The sequence below is a fragment of the Xenopus laevis genome, chromosome 5L (assembly GCF_017654675.1).
Source record: "Xenopus laevis strain J_2021 chromosome 5L, Xenopus_laevis_v10.1, whole genome shotgun sequence".
Classification (NCBI taxonomy): Eukaryota; Metazoa; Chordata; class Amphibia; order Anura; family Pipidae; genus Xenopus; species Xenopus laevis.
Genome location: NC_054379.1, coordinates 31764769 through 31778496, shown reverse-complemented (window position 1 = coordinate 31778496; position 13728 = coordinate 31764769). Strand labels below are relative to the sequence as shown.

The 13728-nt window shown below is 38.4% G+C and overlaps 1 protein-coding gene across 8 annotated transcripts in view; it reads left to right on the top strand.

Moving 5' to 3' along the window:
- Window positions 1–13728, top strand: part of ehbp1.L (EH domain binding protein 1 L homeolog) — a 294730-nt gene that overhangs the window by 216804 nt on the left and 64198 nt on the right. For all 8 annotated transcript variants that reach the window (XM_041562642.1, XM_041562641.1, XM_018262832.2 and 5 more), the window contains 3 exons: window positions 6286–6424; window positions 7936–8039; window positions 12196–12319. In XM_041562642.1, coding sequence (XP_041418576.1) covers window positions 6286–6424; window positions 7936–8039; window positions 12196–12319 — 367 coding nt within the window. The remainder of the gene's footprint in view (window positions 1–6285; window positions 6425–7935; window positions 8040–12195; window positions 12320–13728) is intronic.

Sequence of the window (13728 nt, the reverse complement as noted above, 5' to 3'; positions counted from 1 at the left end):
ATCATTAATGCCAATAATGCTTGAGCGGATCATATTGATTCTGTAACTTGACATTTTGCTATATTGAATTGGATCAATGAACCCTTTATATATCTTGCTGCCCCATTTGTTTTCTCTCTCTAAGGGACAATTTGGTAAAATTCAAGGTCATATTTTTTCCACAACTTTTTTTTAGTATTTTCAAGATTTGTTAAACCAAAAAGAAATTTGAGCTTTGATAGAAGTCCAATTTTTTTTGTGATTACACCTTTCTCACTATTTCATGCAGCTAAGTTTTTGCTGATTTTTTTTTTGTAAATGTGGTCGAGATTGAGAAAATAATCATTCTGGTCAAACATAAAATGTTTATCACAGGTTTAGTGTGTATAGAGTAATAGATCAGTTAAAGTGGCATGCTCAGGAGTTAGAAATGGAATAGTTTATTTACCTTTGCCCGTTGAAAGCTAAAACTATTGTTTAGTAATTTACAGTATGTTTTGATACATACATATAATAATATTTAATATATTATTTCATATTAAATTGGTGTAATATTGATGGATATGTGTATGGGTGTTTATTATATATATATATATATATATATATATATATATATATATATATATATATATATATATAAAATACACAAAAGCCATTAATATCTTGTAAATTATATCCTTATAAACGGTGAGTTTTGATGTCATCAGTTATAAACGGTGAGTTCTGATGTCATTTCTGTCACATGACTCACTGAAATTTGTGTATTATAATAAATAAAATACCCCCAGTTGTAAAATATGAGGCTATTAGAAATTACCTCGGAGTTCCATGACCTGTATAAAAACACTCGGCCTTCGGCCTCGTGTTTTTATATGGTCATGAAACTCCTCGGTAACATAATATCCTTATATTTTACAACTGGGGGTACTTTATTCACTATATACTATATATATATATATATATATATATATATATATATATATATATATATATATATATATATATATATATATATATATATATATATTGCTTACAATAAGGATTAATTATATCTTATACCTATAGTTGGGATCAAGTACAAGATACTGTTTTATTATTACAGAGAAAAAGGAAATTTGTTTTAAAAATGTGGTTTATTTAGATATAATGGAATCTATGGGAGACGATTTTCTGTAATTCTGAGCTTTCTGAGAGAGAGACAGAGAACTATGTTACATGCAATTAAAATATACTGTAGAAATGTTCACAAAACACAAACATTATATGTGTGCACCTTTATCAGGCCACGGGCAAAAGGATATCAATATATATCACATGATATCAGCAGGAAAAATGGCATGCAGTTTACAGGGTCACTTTTAAAGGTATATTGCACTCCGGTCTGGTAAGCATCCAATTTCAATAAAGCAACACAACATAATAGAAACAAAAAAACAGGAAACTCCTCATAAATTAACATATAGGCCATCACCTTTATTGAGACTCATTGAGGCCAAATAACCTAATGTACCAAACCTCCTTTCTTTTTAGAAGTAATTCACAGTTCCCCCGTCTAGGTATGTTTACCTGTGCCAAAACCTTAGCACTATGTCCTGTCTGTTGATGTACACACACAACAACAACAACAACTTCAAAAGGGACAGGGATATGGAACTTTGAGGTCGAAACTGACTCCCACAGACCCAATAAATAGTGACTGATAAATCCATATAAACTGGATCCGTGTTTCCCTTCTGGTCTTCTCCTTAATACAGTATTAGCCTGTCCCAGAGCCTTGTATATAGGTTTACTGTATAGGAAAAAAGACTATATATATAGGCATAGGTGTGCATATGCGCACATTACATAGTAACATAGTAAGTTTGAAAAAAGACACACGACCATCTAGTTCAACCTTTTAAGTCTATATAACCTGCCTAACTGCCAGTTGATCCAGATGAAGACAAAATACACAATTTGAAGCCTCTCCAATTTGCCTCAGAGGGGGAAAAATTCCTTCCTGGCTCCAAGATGGCACTCGGACCAGTCCCTGGATCAACTTGTACTATGAGCTATCTTCCATAACCCTGTATTCCCTCACTTGCTAAAAAGCCACCCAACCCCTTCTTAAAGCTATCTAATGTATCAGCCTATACCACTGGTTCAGGGAGAGAATTCCAGATCTTCACAGCTCTCACTGTAAAAAATTAATATTTAGGCGGAACCTCTTTTCTTCTAATCGGAATGGGTGACCTTGTGTCAGCTGGAAAGACCTACTGGTAAATAAAGCATTAGATAGATTATTATATGACCCCCTTATATAGTTATATATAGTTATCATATCACCCTCTTCTCCAGCAAGAACAACCCCAATTTGGCCAGTCTTTCCTCATAGATTAGATTTTCCATACCTTTTACCAGCTTAGTTGCCCTTCTCTGTAGCTTCTCTAATACAATAATGTCTTGTTTGAGCACTGGAGACCATTGTTTGCATGCTGTCTATATTTTTTAGGCATTGATATCCTTTCTACTTTAATACGGAATCCAGTATGTTTTATAGAATACAGCTAAGAGATATTTAGAGTAGTCAGGCTTATTGATATTGATACTTGGTGGATTGGTGCAGTGATTGGTGTATGAACCCAAGTGTCTTCCTCTCACAGCCGCTCCTATTAATGAATATAACTGCATTTTCTCCAGATGGCCACTCTTTGTTTGTTCCATATTGCCTTTGTTTATGTGTGTATTTATATTATCTTTTCATAAGAAAGTTGGTTCATGAAGAGTGACTGTTAGCAAGGACCCCTCCTTCTGAGTGGGGGAGCTTTTGGCAGGAGCCAGGGTGTGCATGCTGGTGTTTAATAATAAAATCCCCCTTTAAACATTGATAAATGCAGCACTCTCCATTTGTGGAAGGAGGATAAACTGTTACCTTCCCTAGAGGATTTAGCATCCCCGGCCTCCTTTAGGCTAAAGAATAGGCTTCTAGGCTAACTCCCTCATTATTGATTGTCTCAATGCAGGGAGAGGGCAAAGTCTTGGTAGATTTTGATAACCAGTTTCAACATTCAGCAGGCTGGGTTATTAGTCATGCATCTTAGCCTTCCCCTATTTACTTTCAAAACACTTAATAAAAATAATAAAAGATTAGGTGTAAAATGAAATATTTGTTTGGTACACAGCATTTCCGTATCTGCAGCTTCCATACACTGTTCTGGTTTAGCCTTCTGGGATCTTTCATGTTGATAGAACCATTTGAATTTGCTACCAGTATTAGCAGTGGAAGCCCAGCCAGGATAGAGAGCGGAAAAAAAAGAATAACAATCATAGCCGTAAGGGCTTACCTACAAATCTGGCTTTAGTAAGGTACAGCTGATGAAACGCAGTTCAGCGGGGTTGTATTCTAATCCTGCCTATTAGACTTTATATAGCGTTAGTGGTTTATCTGAATGGGCATAAAATTAGAAACTAGTTCTCCTTGTTATACAAGTCCGTGGGACTGGAGAATGATAGATTCCTTCCCTAGTAAGGTTGAAGGGACAGAGGAAGAGATTAGCTAGTACAAGCGTTTACAGCTGATACCAATCGCCTTACTGAAAGCTCACTGCTACCTGCTCAGTGCCATAGTGTGCATGCAAAGTTTAACAAATCGGCCCTTTAACATTCACCAAAACGGTGTTCGTTTCTAACTCGAAAATAAACATTTGCATTGGCCTCATGGAAGAGATCATAGTCTGACATGAGCAGATTAAAGGTATTGCTTTCCTTATCTTGACTGAACCTGAGTCCGAAGGAAGTTTATTTTTCCCCTAAGTGCGTGTCACTTCCTGTTCACGAGGTTGAAATTCTTGATGGAAGGACTTAGTGAACCTGTTAATGTTACGTTAAATTGCTTTTTCCCCAAACCATTTGAAAAGGAAGACATTTAATGCGAGATACCTCATATCTGCGAATATGATCATATGCTTGTTACTAGACATTTTAATGTGATTTTTTTTTTCTTTCAAATATGAATGGTAAAGAGAGGCTAAACCTTGATAGCAGTGATGTTATTTTTTATATAAAACAGCAGGTTCTGTGAAGCAATAGATAAATGTGTATGATTGGTACTTCCCTGATTCGCTCTTAAACCACACATTTAATACATGATCAAAATAAATAATGTCTTTTATAAATATTTATGTTTTGGGTTATCCTTTTTTACTGTAGTGTGAAGCTTTCTTCTCAGCCCTTCCAACTTGTCCCTCTTATAGCTGCCACACAGCCCATTTTCCTTCCTTATTTACTCAGAGGTAGGCTCACATTTGTTGTTCAGCCGCCGATGGAGAACCATAGGTTGCGAGCAATCAATTAACGTTCACCTACACCTCATAGGAAAAAGTACAAATGTAAGGCATCTCATAATTCATCTCTTCTTTCAAGAGAGAACACTTATCTATGACAATTTGTTCTTGCTTTCAGTTGTTGCTCAGAAATATCCGTTGTTTTATGTATCATGCAAAATTTAAGGCATAAGACTATAAAGATTTGATCATGTAAGGAGGCTTTTTTGTCTCTATTCAAAGCAGACATAATGTCCTTAAGGGTAGAACTGCACGAGCGTTTTCCGTCGGATAGACGCCCGGCGACAAAACAGATGGAGTCGCACACGTCAAAATCGAATTGGACTGAATGAAAAGTCGCCGGTAAAAACTACACGGTACGACTGTCGGATGAGGACGCTGCTTACTGCGTCCACATCCGACAGTCGTGTCACGTCGGATGTAATGTAGTTCTTACCTTTCATTCAGACCAATTCGATTTTTTACGCCTGCGTCTCCGTCCGTTTTGTCGCTGGGCGCCGATCCAACGGAAAACACTCGTGTAGTTCTACCCTTAGGCTTGTGCTGCTTGGAGCCTCTCTGAGACTAATGAGGCTAATATAGCTATAGTCAATAGCTTGCAGTTAATTAGATGAGATTAAAAATGTAAAATAGTGACAGCTTGAGAATATTAACATAGACATTTGTGAACATTATAAAGTCATAATTATTTAAAAATTGAGGTGCACAAGCAACACGCAATTAACAACCTGGTGCAAATATGCCTGGAGGAAAAGACCCAAATCTCTTCCAAATAATGTGCAAATCTGGAAGATGTTTACTCCAAAAAAACGTTATTGCTGCAAAAGGTGACTCTACAAAATATTACATTTGAATTATTTTGCAATATCATATTTGAGGTTTTTTCTTAAAGGAGACCTGCCACCCACTCATAAAAATCTGTATAATAAAAATACTTTTATTATTAATCATGAAACCCAAATTCTTTTTTTTATTAAAACAACCATACTGGTTATAAACTTATTTAAAACTTTCAGCTGTCAATCATATATTGCCTGCCCCTCCTCTATATCTTAGGCATCGAGGAGGGGCAGACAATTACTTTCACTTTCCATTCAGCCTTTCCTAGATGTCACTGCTCTCCTTTCATTCCCCCTCCGTCTCCAAAATCTGTGCATGGGCGTGGGCACAGGTGCCCCATTATGGTGTATAAACAAGATGTGGGCATGATTTGCCAAGATTTTAGCTTGCCTTAATAACAATGTCCACAAAATGGCTGCTGCCTGCTTCATGTGATTGTGATTTACAAGACTAAAATAAATAAAATTGAAATCCTGTATATGGTATAAGTGTAGTTTATTTTGCTTGAATAAGATCATAAAACAAGATTTGGAATCATTTTTTAGGGTGACAGGTCCCCTTTAAGATTAAGTTTAATGTCATAGTTTGTCACATTTCAAGACACTGTATATGGAAAACAAAACTTACTTATGCCACTCTCACACCACCAGGTAGAATATCTTGACAAGTGTACATTTCATTGTATCCCTTTGGTTAACGTTACCCTCTTTATAATTATTATTAACATGTATTTATATAGCGCCAACATATTGCGTAGCACTGTAATAATGCCATTTTTGCCTTTTGTTTATGATACCTGAAAATTGCTAGTGGCTCTGCTTACATCCTAGCAGGTGCCAGGTCAACTAGGAAGTGACTGTTGAGGTCTGGGGTGCCTACACATGCCAAAAATACTGTTGTCCTGTCTTCTGGTCTTGAACAAGGCAAAGCAGTATATTTGGTTAATTGGATGCCAGTCTTCCTACAGGATATCCAGCCACATTTTATTAACTCATGCCTCTGAGTTTATTTATACATGTGTTGTCCCCTGGGCATTTGCATATCAAAATTGCAACGCAAATTATTTATTTTACTCAGAATTTGGGTACTCAGATTATATCTTATTGCCAGTATATATACATAATCATTTTTTCTTTATTACTAGAATGGTTCCCAAGATGCCGGTTTTGAGAGACTGCAGAAGGCTCCTGAGCGCTTCAAGAACCCTGTTGTGTTCAATAAAGATTCAACAGTCAGAAAAACACAGCTTCAGTCCTTCAGTCAATATGTAGAGAGCCGGCCAGGTATGGTGTTACCTTGTCAACTGTCAGTCTCTGCCTTTACTGTCATATCATTGTGCTGACTGAGCTACATATGAGTCTTGAGTATTGAATGAAATCAGGACCCTCACCTCTGCAACTATTAACAGCAAACCAACTGGCACCAGGACAATCCATCACTATTTTTTAATCCTATTTTTTTCCCAGCCCAATATTCCCAAAAAAGTGACAATTTCTGTAATTTATTCCCATGATAGCTAAATATCCCTGCAAGAGAATTTTAAGATTTTCACTTAGTCCTTAAAGGGGTTGTTCACCTTTAAGTTAACGTTTCATATTATGTAGAGATTGATATTCTGAGACAATTTGCAATTGGTTTTCATTTTTTATTATTTGTGGTTTTTAGAGTTATTTAGAGTTTTATTCAGTAGTTCTCCAATTTGCAATTTCAGAAATATGGTTGCTATGGTCTCAATTATCCTAGCAACCATGCATTGATTTGAATAAGAGACTGGAAATGAATAGGAGAGGAACTGAATCGAAAGATGAGTAATAATAACACTACGTTTGTAGCCTTACAGAGCATTTGTTTTTAGATGGGGTCCCATTTGAAAGCTGGAAAGAGTCTGAAGAAGAAGGCAAATAATTCAAAAACTATAAAAAAAATAAATAATGAAGACAAATTTAAAAGTTGCTTAGAATAAGTCTTTCTATAACATACTAAAAGTTAACTTAAAGGTGAACCATCCCATTAAGCACCATGTAGAAGTCTTAGGGTCAGGGCACACAGGCAAATTCGGGGAGATTGGTCGCCCAGCAACACATCTCCTCTTCTTCGGGCGACTATTCTCCCTGAATTGCCTCACCTGCCTTCTAGCTGGCTAAAACGAAAATCGCCGGCGGGATGGCACTTGGATCTATTCGTTTTCCGAAGTCGGCTGAAATTGCCTCTCGAGGAAACTTCGGACGACTTCGGAAAACGAATTGCTTTGAGTGCCATCCCACCGGCAATTTTGATTTTAGCCGGCGGGAAGGCAAGGTAGGCAGTTCAGGGAGATTAGTCGCCCCGAAGAAGAGGAGATTCGTTGCCGGGTGACTAATCTTCCCTAAACTGCCTGTGTGCCCTGACCCTTATCCATGACTGCAATGTACTAATGCCCCCTAACACTTATTAGCTCCATTGTAATTTTCCGCAGTCAGCTTTGATTAGTCGAGTGCAGTTACCCTAATGAAAGTAAATATCTACTTGGATGTTTAGGGTTGGAGCTCTGTTTTAATGCTGCTTTTATGTTAAATTTCACCAATCAGCTGAAACACAGTAAATACATTTTGTTTTGCCCTGGAATCTTTTACATATGCATTGCTGACTGTCACTTCAAAGAAGTACAGCTTGATATTAAGTGCCCCTTTAAACCATTTCCCTACCACAATACTAAAAAAATGCCATTGGTCTGTGTCCTGCTTTGCATTGCAGTCAGTCCCGTTTTCCACAACAATATAACTCAAGTTTCCTGTCCTCTATTTATTTTTTTAAGAGATGAAAAGGCAAAGATCAATGCAAGAAGACACAAAAAGGGTGAATGAAGAAGTCGTGATAACCGAAACCCAGAAGAAACCCTTAGAAGATGAAGTGCTAAATGTATTTTTCTTTCCTCTCTTTCCATCCTATTTCATGATTGCTGATAATTCTGAACTGTATGGGAAAATGGTGCTTTTATTTGTTAAAAATGAGATGTTAGTTCCCCCCCACACCCCCTTTTGGAGATGCCAATCGGCGGTGCATTCAAAGCACTTTAAGAGGAGCATACTGCTGAATTAGTCTGCAGTGAGGTGATAATTGTCAGATAAAAAAAAATGAATTTCTCCCACTTGCACAAGCCCCTGTCTTCTTTGAGGCGTTTCCATCGAGGGCACTTCCCATAGAGAGATCCCAGTATTGATCTAGCAGGAGGATTTTAATTATTACAGTAGCAGATACCGCAGTGCTGCAGTTAGATGGATAAATCACAAGAGACCTGAGAAAATTTCCCAGCCAACCCATTTTGTTGGCTCGGGTTAATGGGTGTTCAACCTTTCCATTATCCAGATCAGCCGTGAATTACCAGCTGAATGATGTTTGCATTAATATAATATATATGGTAATTTCTTCACTTAATTAACGGAGAGGTTGAGCTCAGTAAGAGTATGGGCTGATCATGTGTAAAATTGATTTGTGAGGGAAATATTTAATAGACCGCGGGGAGAAAACTGCTTTTGATGGACAGCCGTGGGGACAGAGGGACATAGACTGTGCACAAACCTGTACATTTCCCAGCAAGCATAGTAAAACTGCGACTTTTCTCATTCACTGTGTTTAATTTAAAGGCCACACAATCCTATTTCTAAAACAGTCTGCCCTCCGTGTTCTTCTGGGCACTTCTGATATTTACTCTAATATTTATCTGTTTTCAGAGCAGCGTCCCAACTCTAGTCATGCATATTGTAGTTTCCAGGAGCTCAGGGGTTAATTTACATGCAGGTGGCTTCTCCGCTCAAGAGTGTCTCTGCTTAGGCGCTTTTGCTTATGTTCCATCTGGTGGAAGGAAGAAAGAGCTTCTTTCCAGTGTAAAATGCACAAATAAAAATTGGGGAGCCCTTCCGGCTCTGTCTAGTGGCAGGTTACCATTAGGCTTATTTGGGCACATGGGGCTCAAAGTTCCCAAGAGGCCAACCAACATAAATCAGGGCAGGTCTGCTTTAGGGCTCTTATATTTCTCTTACATTTCTCTTAAACACGGGTGGTTTTTCCTGCGCTCCCCTACGTTGCACTGTCTTCCGTTCAGCCGCAGGGGAGCGCAGGAGTAGATGCACTCAATTATTGTGAAGGGGACTGTACTCACACGGATGCATGTATGCACCGAACGCAGGTGAAATGCAACACGCGTCCCAACTTGCGTTTGGCGCTTACATGCATCTGTATGAGTACAGCCCCTTTCACAATAATTGAGTGCGTCTACTCTTGCTCTCGCCTGCGGCTGAACGGAAGAAAGCGCAACGCAGAGGAGCGCAGGAAAAACTGTCCATGTGTAAGAGCCCTAAAGCTGCAGTGTGATGGGGTAGGAGCAGAGATTAGTGGTAGGGAGAAGATAACAGTGCAGGGATGAAGCCGCAGTTAATTGTCTCTTGCATGATATAAACCCCCATGACCCAATACTTGCCCTACAGGATCTCCTTCTGGGAAAAGGGGGGTACAGTGGTTTGGTGGGTCATGGTAGGGATTTTGACATAATTGGGTAGTGGCCCTGGCAGATCAGGAATGTGGCTGTGAATGTGAGGGGCTTTTTCCCATCATTGGGGCCCCATTTTACTTGTTGGCAGAGCCCTTCATCCAAGGTGGCCAGTGGGCAAATAATTGTAGCCTCCTAGGTTGAGGGAGCTTCATTACAGATGGCAGCCCTTTTGCTCTGTTATTTTTTTGCCAACTAGTAACAGAACTTGTTGATTTTATATGTGCCCAGTTACTTGGGGACTTGATAATACCAGGCTCCTATTCCATGCGCTGCACCATGGCCAATGTCTATTGTAAGGGTAAGAATGACTGGAGGGATTTAGGAGGATATTAAAGGGAATTAGAGGCAACAAAAACCTATGTATATTTCCATAGAAAATAGTGAGAAAATATTCCATATTGTCCTGCATAGATTGCAACCCCGAATAACAGATCAGTCCTGTCTTAAAAAAATATTATATATTCAGGTATATGAGTAAACCAAGAAACAGGTGTTGGAGCCTTACCCTCACCTGCTGCTTCTGGCTTGATCAGCAGTTAGTGGCAATCAATATATCTTAAAGAGCACTGTTCACTCCCTCTCATTCACTCTAATGGCGTGCACACCTGCTTGCTTTTAATCAGCTCTGGGACCCCTCGCAGTGCAGCTTCACCTGAGCATATGGATTAATGAGTCACCCTGACACCTCCGCCTGTGTTAATGACACTTCCTTTACCTGAGCTCAGGTGAGGATGTTCTGAAAATCAATACGGCTGGAGATCTTTGCGTTGTGACGTTGGGAATCCCTGCCCTGAAGTCATTACAACAGACTAAAGTAAATATAAAATCCAGGCAGCCAGAATTTATCCCAATCGCTCTGCAAACAGATATTATATATTCCCAAATAGAACAAAATCTTTATCCACTATAGACTCAGCAGATTATAGAGTTTATATAAGTAAATTATCAATCATTTATTGCCATTCTGTTATTGTGGTTCTTTTTTATTTTTTAACCCAGCTACAGTGAGACAAGTCGTGGGTTATTTGCTATGAAACTAAACATAAACATAACATTTCTCAGTAAATACTAAGATATAAAACAGGTATGGGACCTGTTATCCAGAATGTGAGGGGTTTCTCCCTAATTTGGATCTCCATAAATTAAGTCTACTAAAAGAAATAATTTAAACATTGAATAAACACAATAGGCTAGTTTGGGATCACGTACAAGTTATTGTTTGATTACACTTAAAACATTTGAATTAAAATGGTGTCTATGTAAGATGGTCTTCCCGTAATTTGGATCTTTCTGGATAACGGGTTCCTTACTTTATGCGAATATTACTGTTCCTTTAACTGTGTCCCACATTCATGACATCATCTTTGCTAATGTTTTTCTTATGAGTACATAATATTTTTTCTACCTAATACATTGAATATTAGTAATTAGCTTTTCTGTGCTGGATGGAACCTTCTTTCCTCCAGTGGTTGTCCTTAAGTTAACAGTACAGGTATGGGACCTGTTATCCAGAATGCTTGGGACCTGGGATTTTCCTTATAAGGGATCTTTCCATAATTTGGATCTTCATACTTTAAGTATGCTAAAAAAAAATAAACCCAATAGGCTGGTTTTGCATCCAATTGAGATTAATTATATCTTAGTTGTGATGAAGTACAAGGTACTGTTTTATTATTACATAGAAAAAGGGAATTATCTAAACATTTGAATTATTTGATTTTAATGGAGTCTATGGTAATTGGCTAGCGATGGGTGAATTTCTCTCATTTCGCTGAAAAATTTGCGAATTTCCCGCAAAAATGGGCGCTATTAATCGCCGCCGGTATCGGTTGCCGACGAATTTTCACGGCAATTTCACTAATTTAATCGCCGGCAGTGGAATGCAGAAATTTGCCCCGAATTCGCGCCTGGCAAATAAATTTGCCCATCACTAGAGATGGCCTTTCTGTGATTCAGAGCTTTCTGGATAACAGGTTTCCAGATAACAGATCCTATACCTGTATAGCAAGCACCATTATCTGCACTGAATCGTTGGCAGCCATTTTTCTTTATTTTAACAGCCCTTCCCTCTGTGTTTATATTCTCTGCCTTTAGAAATATTCTTCCCAAATCTTAGCTGTGTTTTTTTTTTTATTCTATTAATCCTTTTGCAATTAAGGAGGATATTTCCGGTGATTTCAGATAATGTATCTGCGGCGTTTTTATTTGATATTACATATGCCTCCAAATTAAATTTCATGCTCGCAGCCCTGATCTATCTTTAAAATGTTATATAGCATATAATGAAACGTAGGGAAAATAGCGACGGATTTGGCCGATTCTTTACATGATAGCAGCCACTCCAGTTCAGCAGGAGGTTCCGATAGAATATCATTCTATATGTTTTATGATGTTTTGGCAGTTGTGTGTCCTTCAGAGCTTTTGATCGTCAGGCTAAGTGTTTTGCTAAGTGATCTCCGAAAAGAAAAAGTCAAGTTACAAGCGATGTCTCTCCCCTCTTGTTTGTTCTTTTTTTCATATATACAGAAAGGGTTCAAAGACACCAGTCAGTATGTAGTCGGAGAATTGGCAGCACTAGAAAACGAGCAGAATCAAATTGACACCCGTGCCGCGCTGGTGGAGAAGCGCCTTCGCTATCTCATGGACACAGGTACGGTGCCCAATTACACTGTAAACAGTTTTGGCAAATTGAGCGTTCACAAACTCTTATAGAGTTTTGGAAGTGTGAATCTTTGAAGCTTGAATGTTCAGCAGAACTGCCTTGAAAATGAAAAGGCTGCGATTTGCTGCCACCTCTCTGGGCCCTAGTGATAAGAGCGCCTTCATGGGAAGTGATAACTCGCCCTGATACCGTGTGAGCCAGCACTATTGAACAGTGTGCTCAGCCATGCAGAGCTTGAATACATATCTGTGCCTCATTGATATGCCACTGCTTGGGAAAAAAGTAAGATTTTCACTGTTCTACTGATTCAATAGGGAGAGTGTGTGTGTGGAGAGATGGAGGGAGGGAGGCTGGCCAGCTCTGTACCTTATGAAACGGAGCAGAGTGCACCAGAAGTATAAGCTCTGTTGGCTTGATAACTCCAAACCGAAAATACTGCTTGGCTGCTGAGGCGACACAATATACATGCAGAGCTCTTCCCTTCCAGCACTTTATTCTTTTAATCAAGGCGCATTTATTTGTACGGAGAAAAGTCTGTTTTCCATTGCAAGATATATCTGAATATCTCCGAATTCACATTTTAAACTCTCCGGGAAAGTGGTTGATATTACTGCCATGCACACATTAAAACAAATATTTTATTACATCTGCAGTTGGACAATAGGAAGAAATGCTAAATGAGGCACTTTTATACTACACCATATGGGGGTATTAATAGCCAATGCTGCCCCTGTCATAGAAGATGGTGCTGCTAACATAGTTCACATAAAATTACATTAAAAAAGAATTACGTTAAAATACCCCAGAATAAAGTTGCTGCATTCAGCCTCGGTGTCTGTGATAAAAATATACACAGGTCGTTTAATGTGAAACGGTACATTTATAATAAAATGTTCTAATGTGCCTTGGGACAGGGTTTTGTTTTATTAAGGGCATAATAAACCCTTCCATTGTCCAAATAGTTTTCCTTTAAAAGGCAATTAAATATGCGGGCATACATGTGCCCAGAACATGCCTGTCCTCAATAATTAAATGCATATGTATAATGAGCTGCCATATTGGTTGCTGCTGTGTAAATACTCAACATGAAACAGAAAAATCGATTGGTCTACTGATATTTTTTTTACAGAGAATGCTCTTTTGGAGGAGAACATTAAGGTAGGTCAAGTAGGATGTAGTTACACTAAGGGGGTTATTTACTAAACTCTGAATACAAAAATTCAGACAAAAAATCTGACTTTTAAAAAACGAAGATGGAAATGTCCAATTCAGAAAATCTGGCATCTCAGACCAGTCAAGGTTGCATTTAAGTCAGTGGGAGAAGTCCCAATGATTTTTTGATGTTCGCTGGGTTTTGTGCAATACCCCAAATTTTATGGGCAAAAAACATAAGAAAT